The sequence below is a fragment of the Diadema antillarum genome, unplaced genomic scaffold (genome assembly GCF_040938485.1).
Source record: "Diadema antillarum isolate AM-2024a unplaced genomic scaffold, OU_Dant_1.0 seq00001010_RagTag, whole genome shotgun sequence".
NCBI lineage: Eukaryota > Metazoa > Echinodermata > Echinoidea > Diadematoida > Diadematidae > Diadema > Diadema antillarum.
The window spans coordinates 34762-53893 of record NW_027271846.1 but is presented as its reverse complement, the minus strand read 5'-3'; the positions used below and the strand labels follow the sequence as shown (position 1 = coordinate 53893).

The window sequence follows — 19132 nt, the reverse complement described above, 5'->3', positions numbered from 1 at the left end:
ATTTCCACTTTTACAGTAGTCCCGAGTATACTCGGGCTCGTGTCTATGGAAAATGCTTGTTACAGCAAAATCAGTCCGTCCTCAATGGGTTAATACAAAGAATGAACATATATTTATACTACAAATGATTATGATAGGAACTGCAGCAGCATTTATAAAGGATGAAAACACAGCAAAATAGTAAATGAGCTATATACTGCAAAATTACTGCGGCAGCTTTTAAATACTGACGCATGGATGTTAACAAGGGCAAAGCTTTTAACAATATGTTCTGTAGTGACATAACATTCTCATAACAGCCAATCATGCAACATGGCCAGATCTAAAATGGTGAACATTAAAGCATGTCATTGGTATCCTAAAAGAGATCCCCTCCTACTTCCATCCTATCCGATAAAGCTCTCACATCCGCCACAAAATCACATCAACTAAATAAAAATACCCCGTGACGTATTCATTATTTCAAGATTTGGCATTCCAGGGGTGCAGGTAATTAAGTCCAAAGCAGACATATATACTGAAATCAAAAGTCAGTTACAAAACAGTTACATGAATTCGGCCTTGGAAGTACGTTTTAACAAATCAAAGCAGTAAAATTACCACCGCATCTTGCATAAACGCTCGCAATCACGCACCAGACCATGCAACAGACAAGCAGCTTTAAAGTGATGACGTACAGATTCGTCCGGAATAGAATTATCCACTAAATGACTGAAAGCCGATACACTGATGCCATGGTATTTATCAGCTAACAAATTTCATTTTACGTCAGAGGAATTGGTGCTGATTTGCTAAAAAAAAAAGAAAATGAAACAAAATAGCATGCAATCTGTTTTCTAGTAAACGTGGTAACAGTGCATTTATTGTAGAATAACAGACATTGATGCACTGACTTGGTTGAATGGACTGAATTATATTCATACAACAGCACAAAGGGTGGGGGGGGGGAGGGGATTTGGAGGGGGCGGGGTGATGTACTGCAGTTTCATATCAGTGAAATTGGAAACTGACCTACAATATATATGGGTCCAACTGCTATTAGCTTGATGAATGATAAGTTTTCTGAAATTGAAGCGAACGCTCATCTCATCACTGATCCAGAGCAAATGGGGGGCGGGGGCACAATTATCGCAATAGAATTTGTCTGCAGTTCGCTGCATCTCCAATATAAAAATCAAATTACACTTTACTACATATTCGCAGTGAAGAAATAATAAAAAGAATGAGAAATGAAACACATGATAAATTAGACCTTTTAAAGTGGGAATAGGCAGACAAATGATAGGTGATTAGGATGGGATATATGAGAGTCTGTGTTAAACACAAATTTGTAAAAATGATTCAATGTACAAACTGAGGGGGTTTTTTCACATAGATGACAAATAGAATTGAGGAAAATTTTCAACTGAAACATTTGCACACACAGGCAGACAACATATTATGATGATTTGAGAGCACTAATGTTAAGTTTTACTGCCTAATGGCAGAAGATGTCAAAACTGTGTAGTGCAAATGAAAGGGATCAAGAGAGCAATGTACGACTGTATGCACAAGTCAAGGAATGCATATTAAGTGACTCGCAGGGAATGAAAGCTGTGAATGAAAGGCAAGATGCAGTGCAAGAAACGATGAATAAGTAATGTTGATACAGAACAATCAATGTTATGACTGTCGAGTCAAATACTCACCTTGCGATACAATCTGTCCACGGGTTAAAACGAGACACTGACGTATAATATTACACACATACGTACAATGCAATGATGTGAATGGTGGTCAAAGAGATACAGAAAGATGGAGAGGGGGGAAAGAATAAACCGTGAGGAGCCAGAGAATGTGATCTAGCGACCAATCGGACGCCATGAGCAGAGCGTGATGTCACATGGACACACAGTGAATGGTGATAGACAATTCGCCCCGATGACCTTCCAACTTTATGTGGATAGCCATCAAAGTTTGTGGGTAGAATGTGGCGTGTGATTCGTGTGAGTAAATATGACAGACTTTTGGTGATAGTGATTTCTAGTTTTAGTGCCCTATGTATTTCTATGAGTGCACCTGAACACGCAAACCCATCACGTTCCTTTGCTCAACCCTGTGATTACTGTACACAACCCGGTGTACATGACGGTAATGGCTTTTTCATGGTGTGGTCCTAAAGGGGGTTAAATTGAAGTCCCTCACAATTTCTACCTACCATATCCAGACTCACAGCTGAATAGTGACAGCACTTAGTGTAATTCCCTCTTTCAATGAAATTGTCTTCAACTTTGGTAATATTCTCTTCAGAGAGGCAAGCACTGTTGATCTCTACTTAAGATCATGTACAAAATTCTACAGTTTGTACATGATCTTAATGGTGACTTCATTGCAGCTATGTGGAAAAGTGTTTTCAAGGTGCTACATTGATGTCAACATCTTTTCATCAGAAAATAACACAGGTTAAAGTGGCCAACATTAAAAGCAGGGGAGCGAGCTTTAAAAATTCCCATCATTCTTGGAAAAAGAAAGAAGTTTCCTAATAGCTTTCCAATAAGTCATTGTAAGTCCATCCTTAAAGGGGAAGGCTAGTAACTGATCAGTGGGAATCAGTGGAAATGCTGGGAGATGATTGTTCCAATCCTTATGGGATTCAATCAAGAGTACATTATATATCTATTGTTGTGTGAAAATTATTTGTTTCAGAATGGTCTCATATTCAAGTAATGTGCAGTTTAATGTTTCCAGGTTAGCATGCCTGGTCAGTGACGGGGCATTAAGCTGCACATTACTTGAATATGAGACCATTCTGAAGCAAATTATTTTCACACAACAATAGATATATAATGTATTCTTAAATGAATCCCACAAGAACTGGAATAATCATCCCCCAGCATTCGCACTGATTCCCACTGATCAGTTACTAGCTTTCCCCTTTAAATCATTTACATAAAATCTGGCTGTCATGGCTTTCCTCATTAACGAAAAGATTCTTCGGAATGACTGCGAGTTCTTGAAATAATGGCCAAACAACAGTTTCAAACTTATAGACTCCCACGTGGTATCAAGCATTTCATGATCACAGCTTCAAAACATCCAATTTGGAGTGTTGCCAAAATGTGAAATAGTTCATCTGAAGTCACAACTGCTTCCTCTCAAGTATCTGTGGCATTCTTTCATTGCTCATTTCGGTAAGTGACCAGGCCGTGAGGCCGTGGGCGTTACGAGAAACTAAGAACTTGCTAGCGTGTCACACTATCTCGCGGTACAGCGCGTGTCACCGCCGAAACCTCATTCAAAACCTTTCCAGCCATGGCATACCTTGTCGCCGGCAAATGCTCAAAATCAATCAGATGCAATTTTTCACTTCGCACCTGCAAAGTCAAGAATGTGCATGTCAGTGAGGAATTTCTGTCACTGTACCTGCGATGTAAACCTATACATCTTGAGGTTTTGAGTCTCAATGCCGAGACTCGTAAGCAATTGATGGCCCGAAGGCTAACATCTACTGCAGTTATTTTCGGACAGATCTCACAAACACCTAGTGGTCAGCGACCTGTGCGGCTTGCCAATATTTTGCTGGAAAATCCTCTGCCTAACTCCCAAAACTTAACGTGTTTCATGCCTCAGATTATTCAAATCCTTGTTCCAATATACTGAAAAAAGCGGAGAATCTGTCTATTAGATTTCCTCATCTACTTCAAAACTGAATTAAACTTGTTCCTTCTGCAAGTACTTTACGTTGATGTCAAATATTTGTGACATCTACGGGTATGGCCTCCTACAAGAAGTGTTGTACAAGCCCTTGGTGATATCTCAGCTCGAACCAAATCCAGCATTAATAAAAATATATATGTTCGTTATTTTTCACTTTCTTAAAATAACTTAAATCTTTTTCTAGTATTATCTAAACAGAAAGATAATGCTACAGGATAGATATAGTGTCCCATCTTTTATTACGACCTCTTTGTTTTTGGATATCTCAGCCATTTCAAATCGATTTTCATCAGATAAACTTTGCATTCCTCCTAGAATTGTATGCTCTTTAATATTTTATAAGAGGTTTTTCATTATCTCACAAAAATGTTGGAAACCTGAAACCCCATCTCAACCAAAACTATACCACTCCTTTAAAGCTTGTGTCTTGTTTTAGTTACAGAGGATTGGGTGTCATTCATATGACCCACTGATGTCTACAGTGGTGGTAATAAGATACAAATATAGAAAAGAAACAGATCAGGGCATCAAGTATTCAATGCATGAATTTATATCAAGCCCCCTACCAAACAGTGGACGAGTTTCTGACTCAATTTTTGTGTGCGTAGGGACAAGATTTAATCCTCTTGTGGTACTAAATATCTGGCTACAAAATAATTTGAAGAAAAAAAAATCTAGGTTAGGCCATCTAGTTCAACCTCAAGTGGATTACTCAAATAATCGCTTTACCCGTTCATTCAGCTGGGTTAGAATGCATATCAGGTACAAATGCTTGTTAGATGCACTAAGGAGTATTAAATGTGAACTTTCCTTTGAAAAGTGGTGATAGACAGTGGCAAATAGCATCTGCACAGTGTTATCAAGAATGAGATATGAATTACGAGAAAAAGAGAGGGAAACCGGGCAGTAAGGGAATGGAACAAGGACTAATGGAGATAGTACGTGAATAGAGGTGACAGAATCTAGGACAGTAATGTTAAAAACACAGTCCTTTTTTTTAAAGTGATTTTTTAATGCTTTCATCTTTCACAAGCAACAAGCCAGTCGTATGCACAAGCAGCATATTGCAGTTCCCATAGCATTGTGGGTGGGTTTTCTCATTTCCCTTGGCAGCAAGATGCATATTTTTTGCCTGGTTTTTGATGGGTTGTGCATGCCATTGTGGTACAGAAACGGAAGGTGCATTTCAAATTTCGTCACAGAGGGTGCAGTTTCATACCTTTATAGTTTGTATATGTGTGTGTGTCTGCGTGTGTGATTTTGGTGGGTTTTCTTTTTTTAAATTTGATGCCATTTTATGATTTTGCCGACAAGATGCTCATGCCCTGAGTCTAACCTTGATAGATCTCATTCTCTGTCCACTCGGTGAATTCGTTCCCGTCCTCGTCCATTTGCAGCTCACCTCCCACGGACGAGCCGAGGATCGGCTCCCGGGCCCGCGTCTTGAACGACGCCCGCGGTATCGTCGCCCGCCCGGCGATCTGGGAGGGGCTCCCGACCAGGGCCTGGCCCGGGTTCTTCGCGTAGCTGCTGGCGTAGGGCCCCATGGTGCCCCGGGTGGTGCCCAGGGGGAGGGAGGTGGGGACAGGGCGGGAACCCAGCATGTCGCTCTGGTTGAGTTTGTCGATGAGGCTGGTGACGCGGGACGACCCAAGGTCGTCGCCCTCCGGCCGGTCCGGCGACGTCTCGCTCTGCATGCTCTGGGCGCTGTGGTTGCTGTGGATACTCTGCGCGTCGGCAGCGCTGGAAGCTGATTGGCTGTTGACGCTGGCCACGTCGGCCATGCTCACCGCCGACTGACTGTACTCATCAATGTCTTCGTTTTCGTTGCGTTCCGGCCAAGTGGACTGCCAGCCATGCTCACGCACTGGACTCGAGTCATGATGGAACGTCGTGGTCTCATACGTGCTGGGCTCTGGCAGCTCGGATTGGATGAGCTCAGTGTAATTTGATTGGTCGAGCTCGGGAATCATGGAATACTGCTCCTCATTTTCTGCTTCATTCTGCAGGGACAATAAATTACATCACATCACGTATGATGAACACAACAGTTAAAAGGTGAATTCTGGACCAGTTCAAAGTTAGTCTGAAAACAATGAGTAAAATTTTTCAAATGCAATAGTGAAATTTTGATAAAAATCTGATAATAATTTTGAAAGATATGAAATTGGAAAATTTTTAAAAGTTTTTTAAAAGGCAATATGAATATGTAAATAACTAGTTGACGATGTCATCGCCTCACAACTTGCCATATAATTTGCACATAAAATCTTGAGATAGGGGCTTCTACTGACCACTCATCTACACTCAGGCTTTCTTACCTCATTTGGCAGCAAGATCTCGTAGGTGACCTCGCGCGACTGGTCGCTGCTCGGGGTCGTGGTCGTGTTCGAATCGCTCGGCGAGTCCAGTATGACCGGTTTATCCTCGTCCGCGTGCGTGTTATCCATGGCATCACTCATGGTCTCTTGACCAAACCTCTCCTAAAAAAAAAATGGCCGACTGATTTCCTGCCGTGTTTGTCGTCGTAAAAGATATTCTCCAAGAAGTCTCAGTTGAAATACTGATGCATGTTACAGATCAAAGTTTGATGGCTCTTCAGCAGCTGTCAAAGATATATGTACCTTTTTTTCGCCGAGAGTCAATCTTTGAGGAATTACTTCTCAAAGCATTCTTATCAGAGATATAAAAGCACTCAGGTCCAAATTACATCTAGAGCAAACACTGAAAGAGTTTTTCTCACTCGACGAAGGCAAAGTCCACTCCAGTCCACCTCAAGACAAGCTCACTCACCATCCTCCACCTTAAGCCATTGATGATCCTGTTGTCATGGCGATCCTCCTAAGATGCGGACGTGCAATCTTCCAGAAAATCCCCCAACCGCTGTTGTTCTTCCAAGACTGCCTTGGGTACACAAAGAAAAAAAAAAGTGATGTTAAAAATCATCAGAAAAAGATTTCCAGTTACTTCTTCCCCATTGTTTACTTTCCCCTAAGTGTGACACAAGAAAAAAAAATTCACTCAAATCAATTTTCATGATCACAATCTCTTTGTTGATTTTGTGTCACCTCTTTCCTCGCGTGTTGCATCCCCCGCCTCATTACGCATCTTGAATGATCAATGTGACCCCGATTTTCTTTTCCCACCCGAGATGGAGTCTTGCCCCGGGGGCTGCAAACTTAGGAGGAATGATGGCTGCTAGTAATTGGTCATCTAGTATTCAATCAAACTCTCCATCACACATGCCTGAAAATGATCCTTATTTGGCAGAGTGTACATGTATCACTGACACACTCACACTTATTTTCCTTCGTGTTTCATAATTACCGACATATTTCCTTCGGTTCATTTCATCCTCATCAGGGGCCATATAAAACAGATAGGTCAATCATAAAAACAGAGAGATATGTAGCCCGAATATATATGCCACACAAATTTTCAGAACATTTAACTAAACACACAAGAAAACTTATCTACAGTATACACACTCCTACCTCGACTTCACTCATTGGGCCATTATACTCTAAATTTCTTGACTATCTAAACTGCAAACCATAAAGGGCCTACACACCATATGCTTCAGAGTATTGAACAATTCTTCCCAACTTACTACATCACATAATTTGATAGGAATATGTGTGTATTTACCGCGTATAGACACCTGATATTAAAGGGCGTGTACAGTTCTGGTCGAGGTGAGGATTTAGCTTTTAACGTTTTGCGAGATATTCAGAAACCACTCTATGAGATGTCAAAGAGCATGCAATTCTAAAGGGTATCAAAAGTTTATTTGATGAAAATCGGTTTTGAAATGGCTGAGATATCTAAAAACAAGGTGAAACAAAGAGATCCTAATAAAGTTGTGGCCTGTCGCCTTTTATTATTATCACTTTTTTGGATATCTCAGCCATTTCAAAACAAATTTTCATCAAATAAATGTTGTATCCTTCTTAAAATTACATGCTCTTTCAAATTTCATAAGAGGTTTTTCATTATCTCACTTAGAAATGTTCAAAACATGAATCCTTACCTCAACCAGTACTGTACAGTCCATTTAAACAATTACAAATAAACTCAAGAATTTTTTGTCAATTTCACGCAATATATTTTTGTAACCTGTTGAGGACGAGTCCCGAGTATACTCGGGCAGGTGTCTATGAGAAATGCATGTTGTAGCAATATCAGCCTGTCCTCAATGGGTTAATGGATGCTTCTGTCATAACTTCAAAAACATACTACATGAAAATGCTGTTGCATGATTATACTTGACCTTTTCATGTGTGGTAGCATGATATGCTCCTTCCCAAAGGTCAATCATCCACTCACAATCCCCCTCCCCCTCCCACCCCCCACCCACTCTCTCTCTCTCTCTGCCTTTATTCATTATGATTGGCAGTCACCTTCACGTCCATGATTCGTTCACACCACCACAAAAGGCATTGAATCAATCTACATGTATTTTTCCATCAATCTATCTCTCTCTACCTATCTATCTATCTCTAACTCTCTGTGTATATATGTATCTATCTATCTATGTATCTATCTTTCTATCTCTAACTATCACCTCTCTCTCTACCTACATTATCTATCTATATCTCTATCTATCTCTACCTACCTACCTATCTATCTATCTATCTATCTATCTATCTATCTATCTGTCTGTCTGTCTGTCTGTCTGTCTGTCTGTCTGTCTGTCTATCTATCTATTTATCTATCTACCCATCTATCTCTATCTATCTATCTATCTATCTATCTATCTACCTATCTATCTATCTCTATCTATCTATCTATCTATCTATCTACCTATCTATCTATCTCTATCTATCTATCCATCTCTTCATTTTCTTTCATTCTTTCATTTTTCTCTCTCTCTATGTCAAGGCTCACAAGAATTACGAAGGTATGTGCAAGAACCATTCAATAAATCAACGTATGGTATGTGCAAGAACCGCTCGATGAATCAATGTACCTCATCGCGAGTCAATGTGGAAAGGGGAAAAGGTTGGGGGGAGGAATAGAAGACTACCCTTACTCCCCCCCCCCCCCCACACACACACACACACATCAGTCGTGCTTTCTTGGACTGATTCTTAAGCTCCACCGCTGGACCTGAATGAATAATATTTGCCCAAATTTAGAGAAAGTCTCTGCTCTAACCTTCTTCTCCTATTCATCCCCCCCCCCACCACCTCCTCCACCAACTCCCATACACGAGCTTTTCCTCAGGCAATTTGAATTAATCAATACTGCCCCCTTCTTTCTTAGTCTTGTTTGCTCCCTTCCGTGATAAGAGAGAAAGATGAGTGGAAACTAGAGATTTTCACTGATCAATAGCGCCAAGAAACAGGGGGCAAACGAGAGACGTATGGGGGGAGAAGAATCCATATTTGCCAGATCAATAGCCGTATTTGCTCGCGCGGGATTAGGTTTCCGTCACGCCAAGATGATTGAGTTTGGTCGCCATGGCAACACAAGAGAGTAATTATCTGAATGGCGTTCGAAAACGGCGCAGGTCAAGAAGTCAGATTGATATTTCGTTTCAAAAAGCAGAGATGCCGTCCCAGATTTCTACTTCTGCCAATATAGCAACCCAAGGAGGAGGAATAGGCCAGGAAGACAAACAAGAAGAGATCTTTCAGACTTCTAGTGTCATTTTTACCTCAGCACAAGAAGAACTTGGGACATTCACAGTGGAATGTGCACATTCATGTAAAAAAAGTGAAAGAAGTCAATTTCACTGCAACATGCTTGACATCATTTCATGACAATGCGAACGTCATCGTACGATGACGGTGTAGTGGACCCAGGAAATTTCTATAAGGTATCAATGAGGGTTATGCATATTGTTTTGTAGATCAAAGGGCAAAAATTACTGTTGCTCTGTTGACAAGGATATGCGGAAGGATGCATGACCACTCGAACTGTAGTCCCACCCATGTACATCTGTGTGACCATATGTCTTTGCATGAGAGATACATCTAAAGTAATATCATGACTTCGCAAGAACAACCACACAGGGATTAATGTTATATTAGATTTCCTCAAAAGATCTCAAGTTATGGTCACATATTCCTCGTGACATGTGACCACCTGGCTCAAAACCCGCAAAAAGTGGTCCAAAACGAATATTTACTTTCTACATAGCTTGAAAGAGTACTTTCTAAGCTTTTAAATGATACATAACTAGTTCACATCTTACCATCCTAACCTACTCAAAAAGTGATTGAAATAAGAGTATTAAAGTTAGGAGGTGCAGTTTCATATAAAAGGGAGAAAAAGAAAGGATTTAAAGATTTAGGTCACTTGGGTGTGCTGTGCAGATATACCTATGAAAATCACAGTGAAAGAAGCGCTTGTCAAAAAAAAATCATATATATGGTCTAGAAAACCACTTACCACTCATATCTCAAGTTTGGTTCTGTTTTAAAGGGAAAGCAAACCCAAAGAGCAATGTGGATTGAGTAAAAGCAGCAACATTAGTAGAACATATCAGTGAAAGTTTGAGGAAAATCGAACAATCGATGCAAAAGTTATGAATTTTTAAAATTTTGGTGTTGGAACCGCTGGATGAGGACCCTAATAGAGGTTATGACGTTTGAGTGGACAACAATACAAAGAAAATATAAAGAAAATTCAACAAAAATTCACTTTTCTAGCATTATGAAAGAGCACTTGACTAATCGCTTTCAGAAAGCAGGGGGAATAATTGCTACCCTTAACATATGTCAGTATCAAGTTGGTGGAATTTGTAATTTTCATGAAAAATGAATTTTTGTGGATTTTTCTTTATACTTTCTTTATAGTGCTGTCCACTCATACGTCATAACTTCTAGTAGTCTCCTCATCCAGCCGTTCCAACACCAAAACTTTAAAAATACGTAACTATTGCATCAATTTTCCGATTTTCCTCAAACTTTCACTGATATGTTCTATTAATGTTGCTGCTTTTACTCAATCCACATTGCTCTTTGGGTTTGCTTTCCCTTTAAGCTGCAAAATTTTGACAACATGTAGAGATGAGATTACTCTCCCAGGTAAGACAAACTTGAAATATTTGAGTCCAAATGACTACTAGTATTTTGGTCCAATACCGAGAATTCTAATATGCAACTTTTGAGGGTTTTGAGCCAGGCAGTCACAAAATGTGCAGTGTTCAATCAAGCAAGATGATATGTTCATATCAGTTGATACATCAAGACTGTTATCCCACAATGTATGGTTCAATTTGTTCCCTTTTTGATTTGCCAAAAGTTTGTCCCCCTTCCCCCCCCCCCCCCCCAAGTTGAGAGCCCACATATCAGATAGTGAATAAAAAGCAGAAGTCAATGTATGAATGGCACACAAACATAATTATTTCACCAATAGACTACTCGGGCCAAGTTTTCAACTATGAAGCAATTAGTCACTCAATGTATTTAATTTTCATTTATTTATTCTTCTTTATTCATTTTCTTTTTGCTCTACACCAACCTTGCTGTTTTACTTGCAGGAAGAAGTGAGTGTACATTGGCTTTGTATGATGGACTTCCCTTTAAAAAGAAGCACTCATTTTCTTTCCAGTATGCAGGGAGGTATATATGCTATGTGGGTGCAGGGTGTTATTTTACGCTTCGCACATGTCTGCCTTTATTACTTCAATTATACGTGAAATGGGGGATCCCAAACTCCCAGAGCACTCTGAATAAGTAAAAGCGATCAAATTCAAGATCCCAAATTACAGGGAGCAGAGTCTGCGGTATGCCATTTCTCTCCCTCCATCCTTTTTCTTCCTCTTGCACTCCTTCTTTCTATCTCTTCCTATTTCTTCCGCTATCTCTTGCTTTATTCACAATTATCTTCCTTTTGATTATCAAACTTTCAAAACTGTCTCTATTGCCTATCTTCATTTCTCTCTTGATGCTTTTCTTATTCCTCTTGTATACCTGTCCCCCCCCCCCCCTCTCTCTCTCTTTTCTCTCTGTCTCGCTTTACTACTATGTCTGTCTTTCCCTACCATCTTTTGCTTCATCCGCCTCTTTCTTTCTTTATCTCTCTTTTGCTTTATCAACAAATATCTATATCATCCCTATCTGTGATTCCCTTCCCCCTCTTGCATCATCTCTTACTTTTTCTTTCTCTTTCTTTATCTATTTTCTGCTTTAGTCCAAAAAAACCCTTGCTTTATCCCTCTCTGTCTCTGCCCTTCCATCTCATCCCTATCTCTGTTTCTTTATCTCTCTTGCTCTGGTAATAAATATCTTGTATCATTCTCCACTGTCAATCTCTCCTCTCCATCTCTTGTTTCATCTCTTTCTATTTTTCTTTTATTTCTCTCTCCTTTTATTCAAAAATATCTTGTGTATTCCCCCCCCCCCATCTCTCCCCTTCATATCTCACTTCATCTCTTTTTCTCTTTCTTCTTTATCTATCTCTTGCTTTATTCCAAAATATCTTCCTTTATCTACCTCTACATCTCTCTTTCATCTCTCACTTCATCTATTTCTCTGTTTCTTTCTTTATCTATCTCTTGCTTCATTCCAATATGTCTTGCATATCATCCCTCTCTCTCTCTCTGTCTCTCCCTCTGCCTCTCCTGCTTTATCTCTTCCTCATGCTTTCTTCCAGAATCTTTCTTCTTCCCTCCCTATCTCTCTCTCCTTCCCTCTCTCTCTCTCATTTTATCCCCACCCACCCCTTTCTCCCAAACCATTTTACCTGTATTATATTTCTCTTGGCTCTCTGCCTTCGCCCGTCCCTCGTCTCTGAGCGAGCGGTAAGTGGGCAACGTCCTGGCGGATGGTAGTCAAACCCGGACGACCGACGGCGGTAGATGCTTTTAACCTTTTATGAGCTCAGCGGGGGTAGCAACATTGGAGCTGTGATGGAAAGAAATGACAGGAAGAGGCAGTATTACATACAATGTATCTATGTCTCTACGTAGCTAAATATGATACAACAAATTGAAGTAAAGTTTGCAGAGAGCAGTCCGGAATGTTAATCAATCTCCCATCCTTCATAATTAAGAGATGTTTCTTACAGCAGAAACATGTGGTTGAATAAAGAACATTTTTTCTACAAAATACAAAAAAAAAAAATAGGAATATTCCGATTAGTTAGGAACTGTTGACAAGTATGCATCTACAGTAATGCACTCATACCACACAGAAGTGTATGAATACAACAACAAAAAAACGTGAAATTTATGCAAAAAAACAAAAACAAAAACGAATCTGTGACCTCAGATGAAAATTAATCCTGAAATTTTTCTGATCGTCTGTTACATACAATGTACAAGTGCCAAGCTTTGCCAGAAACATAGGATCAAATATTCATCATAACCCTCCATCTTTCACCATTCTGGGAAGCATAGTTTCACTGTAATCCACCACCACCCCCCCCCCCCCATGACTGTAGCTGGAAATCACTCCATAGGAGGATTAAGACAACACAGGCATAGTTTTGCTTTATACCCCAGTAGAGATATGCAATCCAAGAATCCAAGAAAGGATGCTAAAAATGGACTAGACAATCAAGACACGGGATGAAATATATGGAGAGGTGCTACGACTGCTCTTCTACAACTGGCTTTCAGGCCACTGCAAAGGAATACTGAATGTTTCTCACTGTGAATATTGATCGGGAATTCTGCAGTCAGCTATATATCTTGATTCATAATATATATGACAACACAAAAATTTCATCGGAGATGAATATCTAATCTTGAACAAGTCTACTTTTATCTGCACAATTAGAAATAAGGAATTTTTTGCTAAAATTGGTGCAGCTTGAAATATTCAATAATGTCAAAGTTTCAGCTTATCACAGCAGAGCTGCCAGTACAGATAAACGGGGTTGGAGCACAATAGATATATTTGAAGACACAAATACTGTTTCTACACATCTGTTGTGAGTGTTACTGCCAGACAAATTCCTCTTTCGGCAATCAATGCCAGACCTTCAAATCCAAAACCAACTCTGGTGGGGGAAACAAAAAAATCCTACCAACTTTGTAATGCAAGATGCTCTATGCCCAGAATTGACCTTTCTGTATCAGAGGAACATTTTGCTGACCCAAAAGGAGTTCGTTGTGCCAAGTATATATATGTCACATTGAATCCTGTCTGCGAGGCAATATCAAAAACACAATTTTCAATACAAAAGACTAAACACAATTTTCAATACAAAAGACTATACACAAACACACACAGACAGACTGACATACACACACAGACACACACAAAAAAAGGTCCTGTTCAGCCATGTGCCTCCACATCTTCCATCAATTTCCCTAAATCAAAATGTACAAGCTCTCTGAATACTGCTCCCTTTCTTTTTGTTCCTAATCTGTCACTGACAAAACTGGAATACAAAATCAAGGACCCCCGCAAAAACAAAACAAAAAAGAAAAAGAAAAAGTAAGAAGAAGAAAAATGCAGGTTTTCATGTCAAACAAAAAGATGCAATATAGAGTGATTTCTGCCTGTACACAAATTGCCGGAAATACAAAAGTAAACTTTGAGGCATCTTGTAACATTATACAGGTCATTCTTCTTCCGAGTTCAAGAGCCAGAGTTTTCAGTTCAAAGCCACCACCATTATGTATAATACACCACCTGAAAGTAATTCAAGCTATCTGATTGGTCAATTGCTTGTCATGTGACATGCACTTAACGGTATCATTTATCATTTGGAGCAGTGATTTAAAAAGACATGTTTGCGCTATCACATATTATGCATATGTGCAGGTCAGTTGTATTACGTAACATCCTACCATATAAAAATTTTGCAATAAAGCCTTAAATATAAGGAGATATCACTATTTTTTCCTTAATAAACCATAACTGTAGATGGTTTAACTAGAAATAATTCTATGATAACAATTGTTCACATTTTGTATATTTAACAATACTTAACATTGACTAAACTGATTCAAAATTTCTACATTGGTTGTTTCTATCCTTAACTCAAATTCTAGAACTCTTTTAAAGCACTACAGTTGGGTTTTTGTTTCATCTACAAATGGTAAATAATGCCTTAAAAAGCATTATGGCCACTCTTGCTGCCAGCCATGCAAATCCAAGATGTTTGGTCATTACCTGATGCTAAAACGAAGGCCTCACACTTGAAACTCTTATGGTACTGTAGGCATGAAATATTGACATCAATTTAGCTCACGAAACAACATCACCTTGGTAATCAGAGAGAAGTAGCTTTCATTAATTACAATCCTCCTAATCTTATATGACATTTACATCCATATCTTTTACCTTGAGAAGCTTTCTAAGACAGAAAATTACTTCAATAATCAGATCGTAGAAGCATGCCAGGACTGGGTGGGGGATGGTCAAGCAGAACCTCAATTCCCAAAGAGACCGAGCCACTTTATATTAAAACGGGGATAGGGTTTATCGATCCGTTAAGGGCCGCGGACGTGTCCGGAATGAAATTGCCCGTCGACAGTTTGACCGGAGCGTGAAAGGAGGTTGGTCACCTCAGCCCCAACAAGGAGACGAGTTTACAACAACAAAAATGAAGTAAAAGATAAAACGAAGAAGACAAAAAAAAAAATCCACTGAATGAAGATGCAAAGATGAAAATTGAGGATGAAATGATATCTGCCATCTCTGATTCCACCATCATCATTTCTTCATCACCAAGGACCCATGGAGTGTCGCGTGCATCCCAATTTCTGCATTCTCATGAGGAGCGGCTCTGATGGTGCGTGTAATTGCTGAGGAATGCGCGGAGGAAGGCCCGATAATCATCTCCATCGGCTTTCTCGCACTCTCGTCTTTTTTCGTATTTTCGTTCTCTTCCCTCGAGGCCAGCACAAGGGGGGCGGTTTGATGAAGACAATATTTTTCACTTCACTTTTTAGAGAAAAGATGAGTCGATGTGATGAGAACGATCCTCATCATTAGGTGGAGGGAGGGTATTCTGAGGGGGTTTTCCCCGATTTAGAGAAGAGGAGAAAAATTCATCTTTATGTTGGAGAATGTGGAACACACAATATATCGTACAATCTGGCAATATATTCCTGTTATATCATCAAAGTAAAACATTAACCCCCTCCTCCCCAGCACCAAAAAAAGGAGGCAATTCTCTGTGACACACACAGTTTCTGGCCACCTGTCTGTCTCTGCCACTACCTCTCCCCCTGCCCCCCCCCCCCCCCTTCTCCAAATACAAACACAAGCAGTATATGTTATATTCTTCTCCTCTTTGAATATAACATAACTCTTTTCTCCCAGTTGCGTGGCTCTTTTCACTGCATGTGAAGCCTGATAGAAAGTTACAGGACGGCAGATGCCATAGCAACCTTCAATCAGCTTTTATGATTTCAACGTTCACCAAGGTGGTTCCTATCATTGCAATTTACAATATCACATTTAATTCTGCAACAAGGCCAACTCACCTCTTCTTTCCTAATCTCTTGACATCTCCTCCATTTTTTTATCTCTCTCTCTTCTTTCCATTTATCTTTCTTCTTCTCTTTCCTCATCTCCCTTCTTTTTACATTTCTATCTTTCTCCCTCTATTTCCTAATCTCTTCTTTTTACTTTCCTATCTCTCTCTTCTCTTTCGATTTATTTTTCTCCCTTTCTTTAAATCTCTTCTTATTTTTGTCTCTTCTTATTTTCATCTCTTTTTATTTTTTTATCTCTCTCTCTCTTCTCTTTCGACTTATCTTTCCCCCTTTCTTTCCTTAAATCTATTCTTTTTATTTTATCTCTTTTTATATTTACCTCTCTCTTCTCTTTCTACTTATCTTTCTCCTTTTCTTTCCATCTCTCTTCTTTACCTTGTCACTGCTCCTTCTCTCCTCCAAATTGTTTTCTCTGCCTGAATATCAATCTCTTTTGCTTTTCTATCTCTCTCACTCGCTCTCGCTATTTCTCTACCATACATATTTCATGGCAGCTTGACTTAACGGCAATAATGACCGATCATAAGATTCTGACTGACAAGCAGGGGCATTACAAGGAAAGAGCGTCATAATGTACCCACCGACTCCGTCATCATCATCTTTTCTGATGTAGAAGGCAAAGTGGCTGCCAGAGCGGCAACGATGCGGTGTCCCTTTGATCGATGTCTCCGATGCCGACATCACCCACAAAACAGCACTCCCCCACCCCCCCCCCTCCCCCACCACCACCACTGACAAGCGGCAGTGAAAAGCTGCTGTAATGTGCAGCACCGACAAACGAATGCATAAACGGACTAGTGCGCCGAGAGAGGCTCGTCGCGAGTTGAAGTGGGTCACACAGGCAAAGCTTTAGATGCTAATCTCACTAATGGTTTTCTACTGCGACTAGCATATAAGAAGCTCGGTATAAAATCAGTTATCTGTCGGCAGGCAGCCAAAAATCATGCTCATAAAAGATTGTACAGTCTCCAAGACTTGCCATTCATTCTGCTAAAAGAGCATGAATGTACCTGTTACAAGAAGATTACAGATTAGAATATCTTATACATACATCCACACATGCATACATAATATACACTAACAGACAAACAGACACACATATACACACATAAAATGCTTTCAGGAAGAATAACTGAACAAGAGAATCATTTTTTTTCACAGAAGTTTGCGTGGCCCTATGATATACAGCCCCACATTGGTAGGGTCACTGTCTGTATCAGCTGTTTGGTAGTTCTTACATAAAGGCTTTGAAAATGCATACAACTCTCATCACATTCGCTTTCCTGTCAACCTTGTAAAGTATGCAATGTTTCTCTCGGTATTCAATTCATTTATACATTTGTTTTGAAAATACTCTATGATTCACCTTGTACTAAACATATATCATATAGCACATTGGTAAAACAGTATGATTTGTGAAATGTACGCTTTGCACAATGTTTCAACCTTTTGTTGGATGGAAATAGACATTAATTTTCATTTGATCACCTCAACTGAATTGAAATTGCTCATTTCCATGGTGAAACATGTGTCTGAGAGTGTTTCCATAGTAACTGAAATCAGAAGAAGTTTGACTCAATCCTGCTATCTACACAGTGCTGGTGCTTATTTCATCTGTTTTCCATTCAAGTTTGGCCAGGTTTCTGCCCAAATCCCCCTCTGGGTGGAAGCAGGTGCAACTTGGACTCACATCTCATCAATAATGGATACACATAAAAGAATGTTGCACCCAGGAGATTTACAACGGGGCAGGTCTGGCTGGCATCATCACCCATAGCAACCATCCTACTTCCCTCCCTCCTTCTATCACTTCCTCCTTCTCCTCCTCCTCCTCTCCCTCTTCCTCCTCATTCTTCCCCTCTTCATTCTGCACCTCAAATTCTTCTCTTCATCCCCCTACTCCCTCTCTTCCCCATCTCCTTCTACTCTTCCTCCTCTTCCTCCTCCTCCTCCTCCAACCCTCTCCATCATCCATCTCTACCTCCGTCGATTCTTCTTGTCCTCCTGTTCCAGAAATCATCTCCCCTCTCTCCTTTCTCCTCCTCCCTTCCTCATCTCCTGAGAAATGATCTCCTCTCCGTCCTCTCTGGGTGCTAAACAGCTTCAGCCTCACACTTTCCAGCGGAGAACATTTCGCTCCGCTGCAGTCGTCATGGTGATGCTGGGAATCATGTGATGCGATCCGTCTGGAGGAGGCGTCATGTACCAAATTACCGTGGACCCATTTCCCCTTCGGAACCCAGTCTCACCTTGCTCTCCTCTTGTATCTAAGGGTCTCTGCCTCTTGTATTTGTAACCTAGTCATCTACTCTACCGTAAACTCGACAGGAGGTCTTGAACGAGGAATCACATTTTTTCGTGCCATCTAAGCATCACAAGGCGCACGGGTGGCCAGTTACGGCATATTTCATTGCCTGCAAGGTAACAGGGTCGTACGGTTTGCGGGCTTTGAAAAAAAAAATCAGGAAAATCTATGGGATGGTGGGCTACACTCTGCCGATGAAACATGACAATTGATGCCTTGCATTGAGTGTCAAGCTACCTAACACATAAAATGCTTGGCAGACATCTTGAACACATGTACATGAAATTTAGCTCTTGTGCAACCCACTAATATCATGTAAATTGTCATTTCCTAAAATTCTAAATGACACAATGAATAGAAGTCATTATTTTCCTGATTGAACATTATATCCACACTCTGACATAAAATCCACACTTTAGCATAAAAAGGATACACTATCTTTATCTCAAATGACCTGGCCCAACCAGTTTTGATATCAAAATCCAAACTTATATACTGAGTCAAGTTTGCTTTCAATTTACTTGTGCTCCGTATTACCCTTTTGCCAGATCTCTTCAAGGTGACCCTATATTCCTAATACAACATACATGTACCACGGACAGAAATAGACCCTTTTTCCCCCCTTGGGCCTGATATCTAGAGTAGAACACCTAACATAAAAAGTATGATATGCCACCAGTCTCACTATACTGCCCAGGCCTCAGAACAAGGGCTTACCATGATTG

General features: G+C 40.1%; 1 protein-coding gene and 1 long non-coding RNA gene across 2 annotated transcripts in view; both read right to left on the bottom strand.

The window, feature by feature from the left end:
* LOC139742628 (rho guanine nucleotide exchange factor 10-like) overlaps positions 1 to 6336 on the bottom strand; it is a 105259-nt gene extending 98923 nt beyond the window's left edge. The window contains exons 1-2 of the mRNA XM_071653153.1: positions 6018 to 6336; positions 5033 to 5699 (exon numbers count right to left, since the gene is read on the bottom strand). Coding sequence (XP_071509254.1) covers positions 5033 to 5699; positions 6018 to 6158 — 808 coding nt within the window. The 5' untranslated portion in view covers positions 6159 to 6336. The remainder of the gene's footprint in view (positions 1 to 5032; positions 5700 to 6017) is intronic.
* A 133-nt stretch (positions 6337 to 6469) lies between these two features.
* The window catches only part of LOC139742633 (uncharacterized), a 37415-nt gene continuing 24752 nt past the window's right edge, over positions 6470 to 19132 (bottom strand). The window contains exons 2-3 of the long non-coding RNA XR_011711713.1: positions 12391 to 12551; positions 6470 to 6600 (exon numbers count right to left, since the gene is read on the bottom strand). This is a non-coding gene — a long non-coding RNA (uncharacterized lncRNA). The remainder of the gene's footprint in view (positions 6601 to 12390; positions 12552 to 19132) is intronic.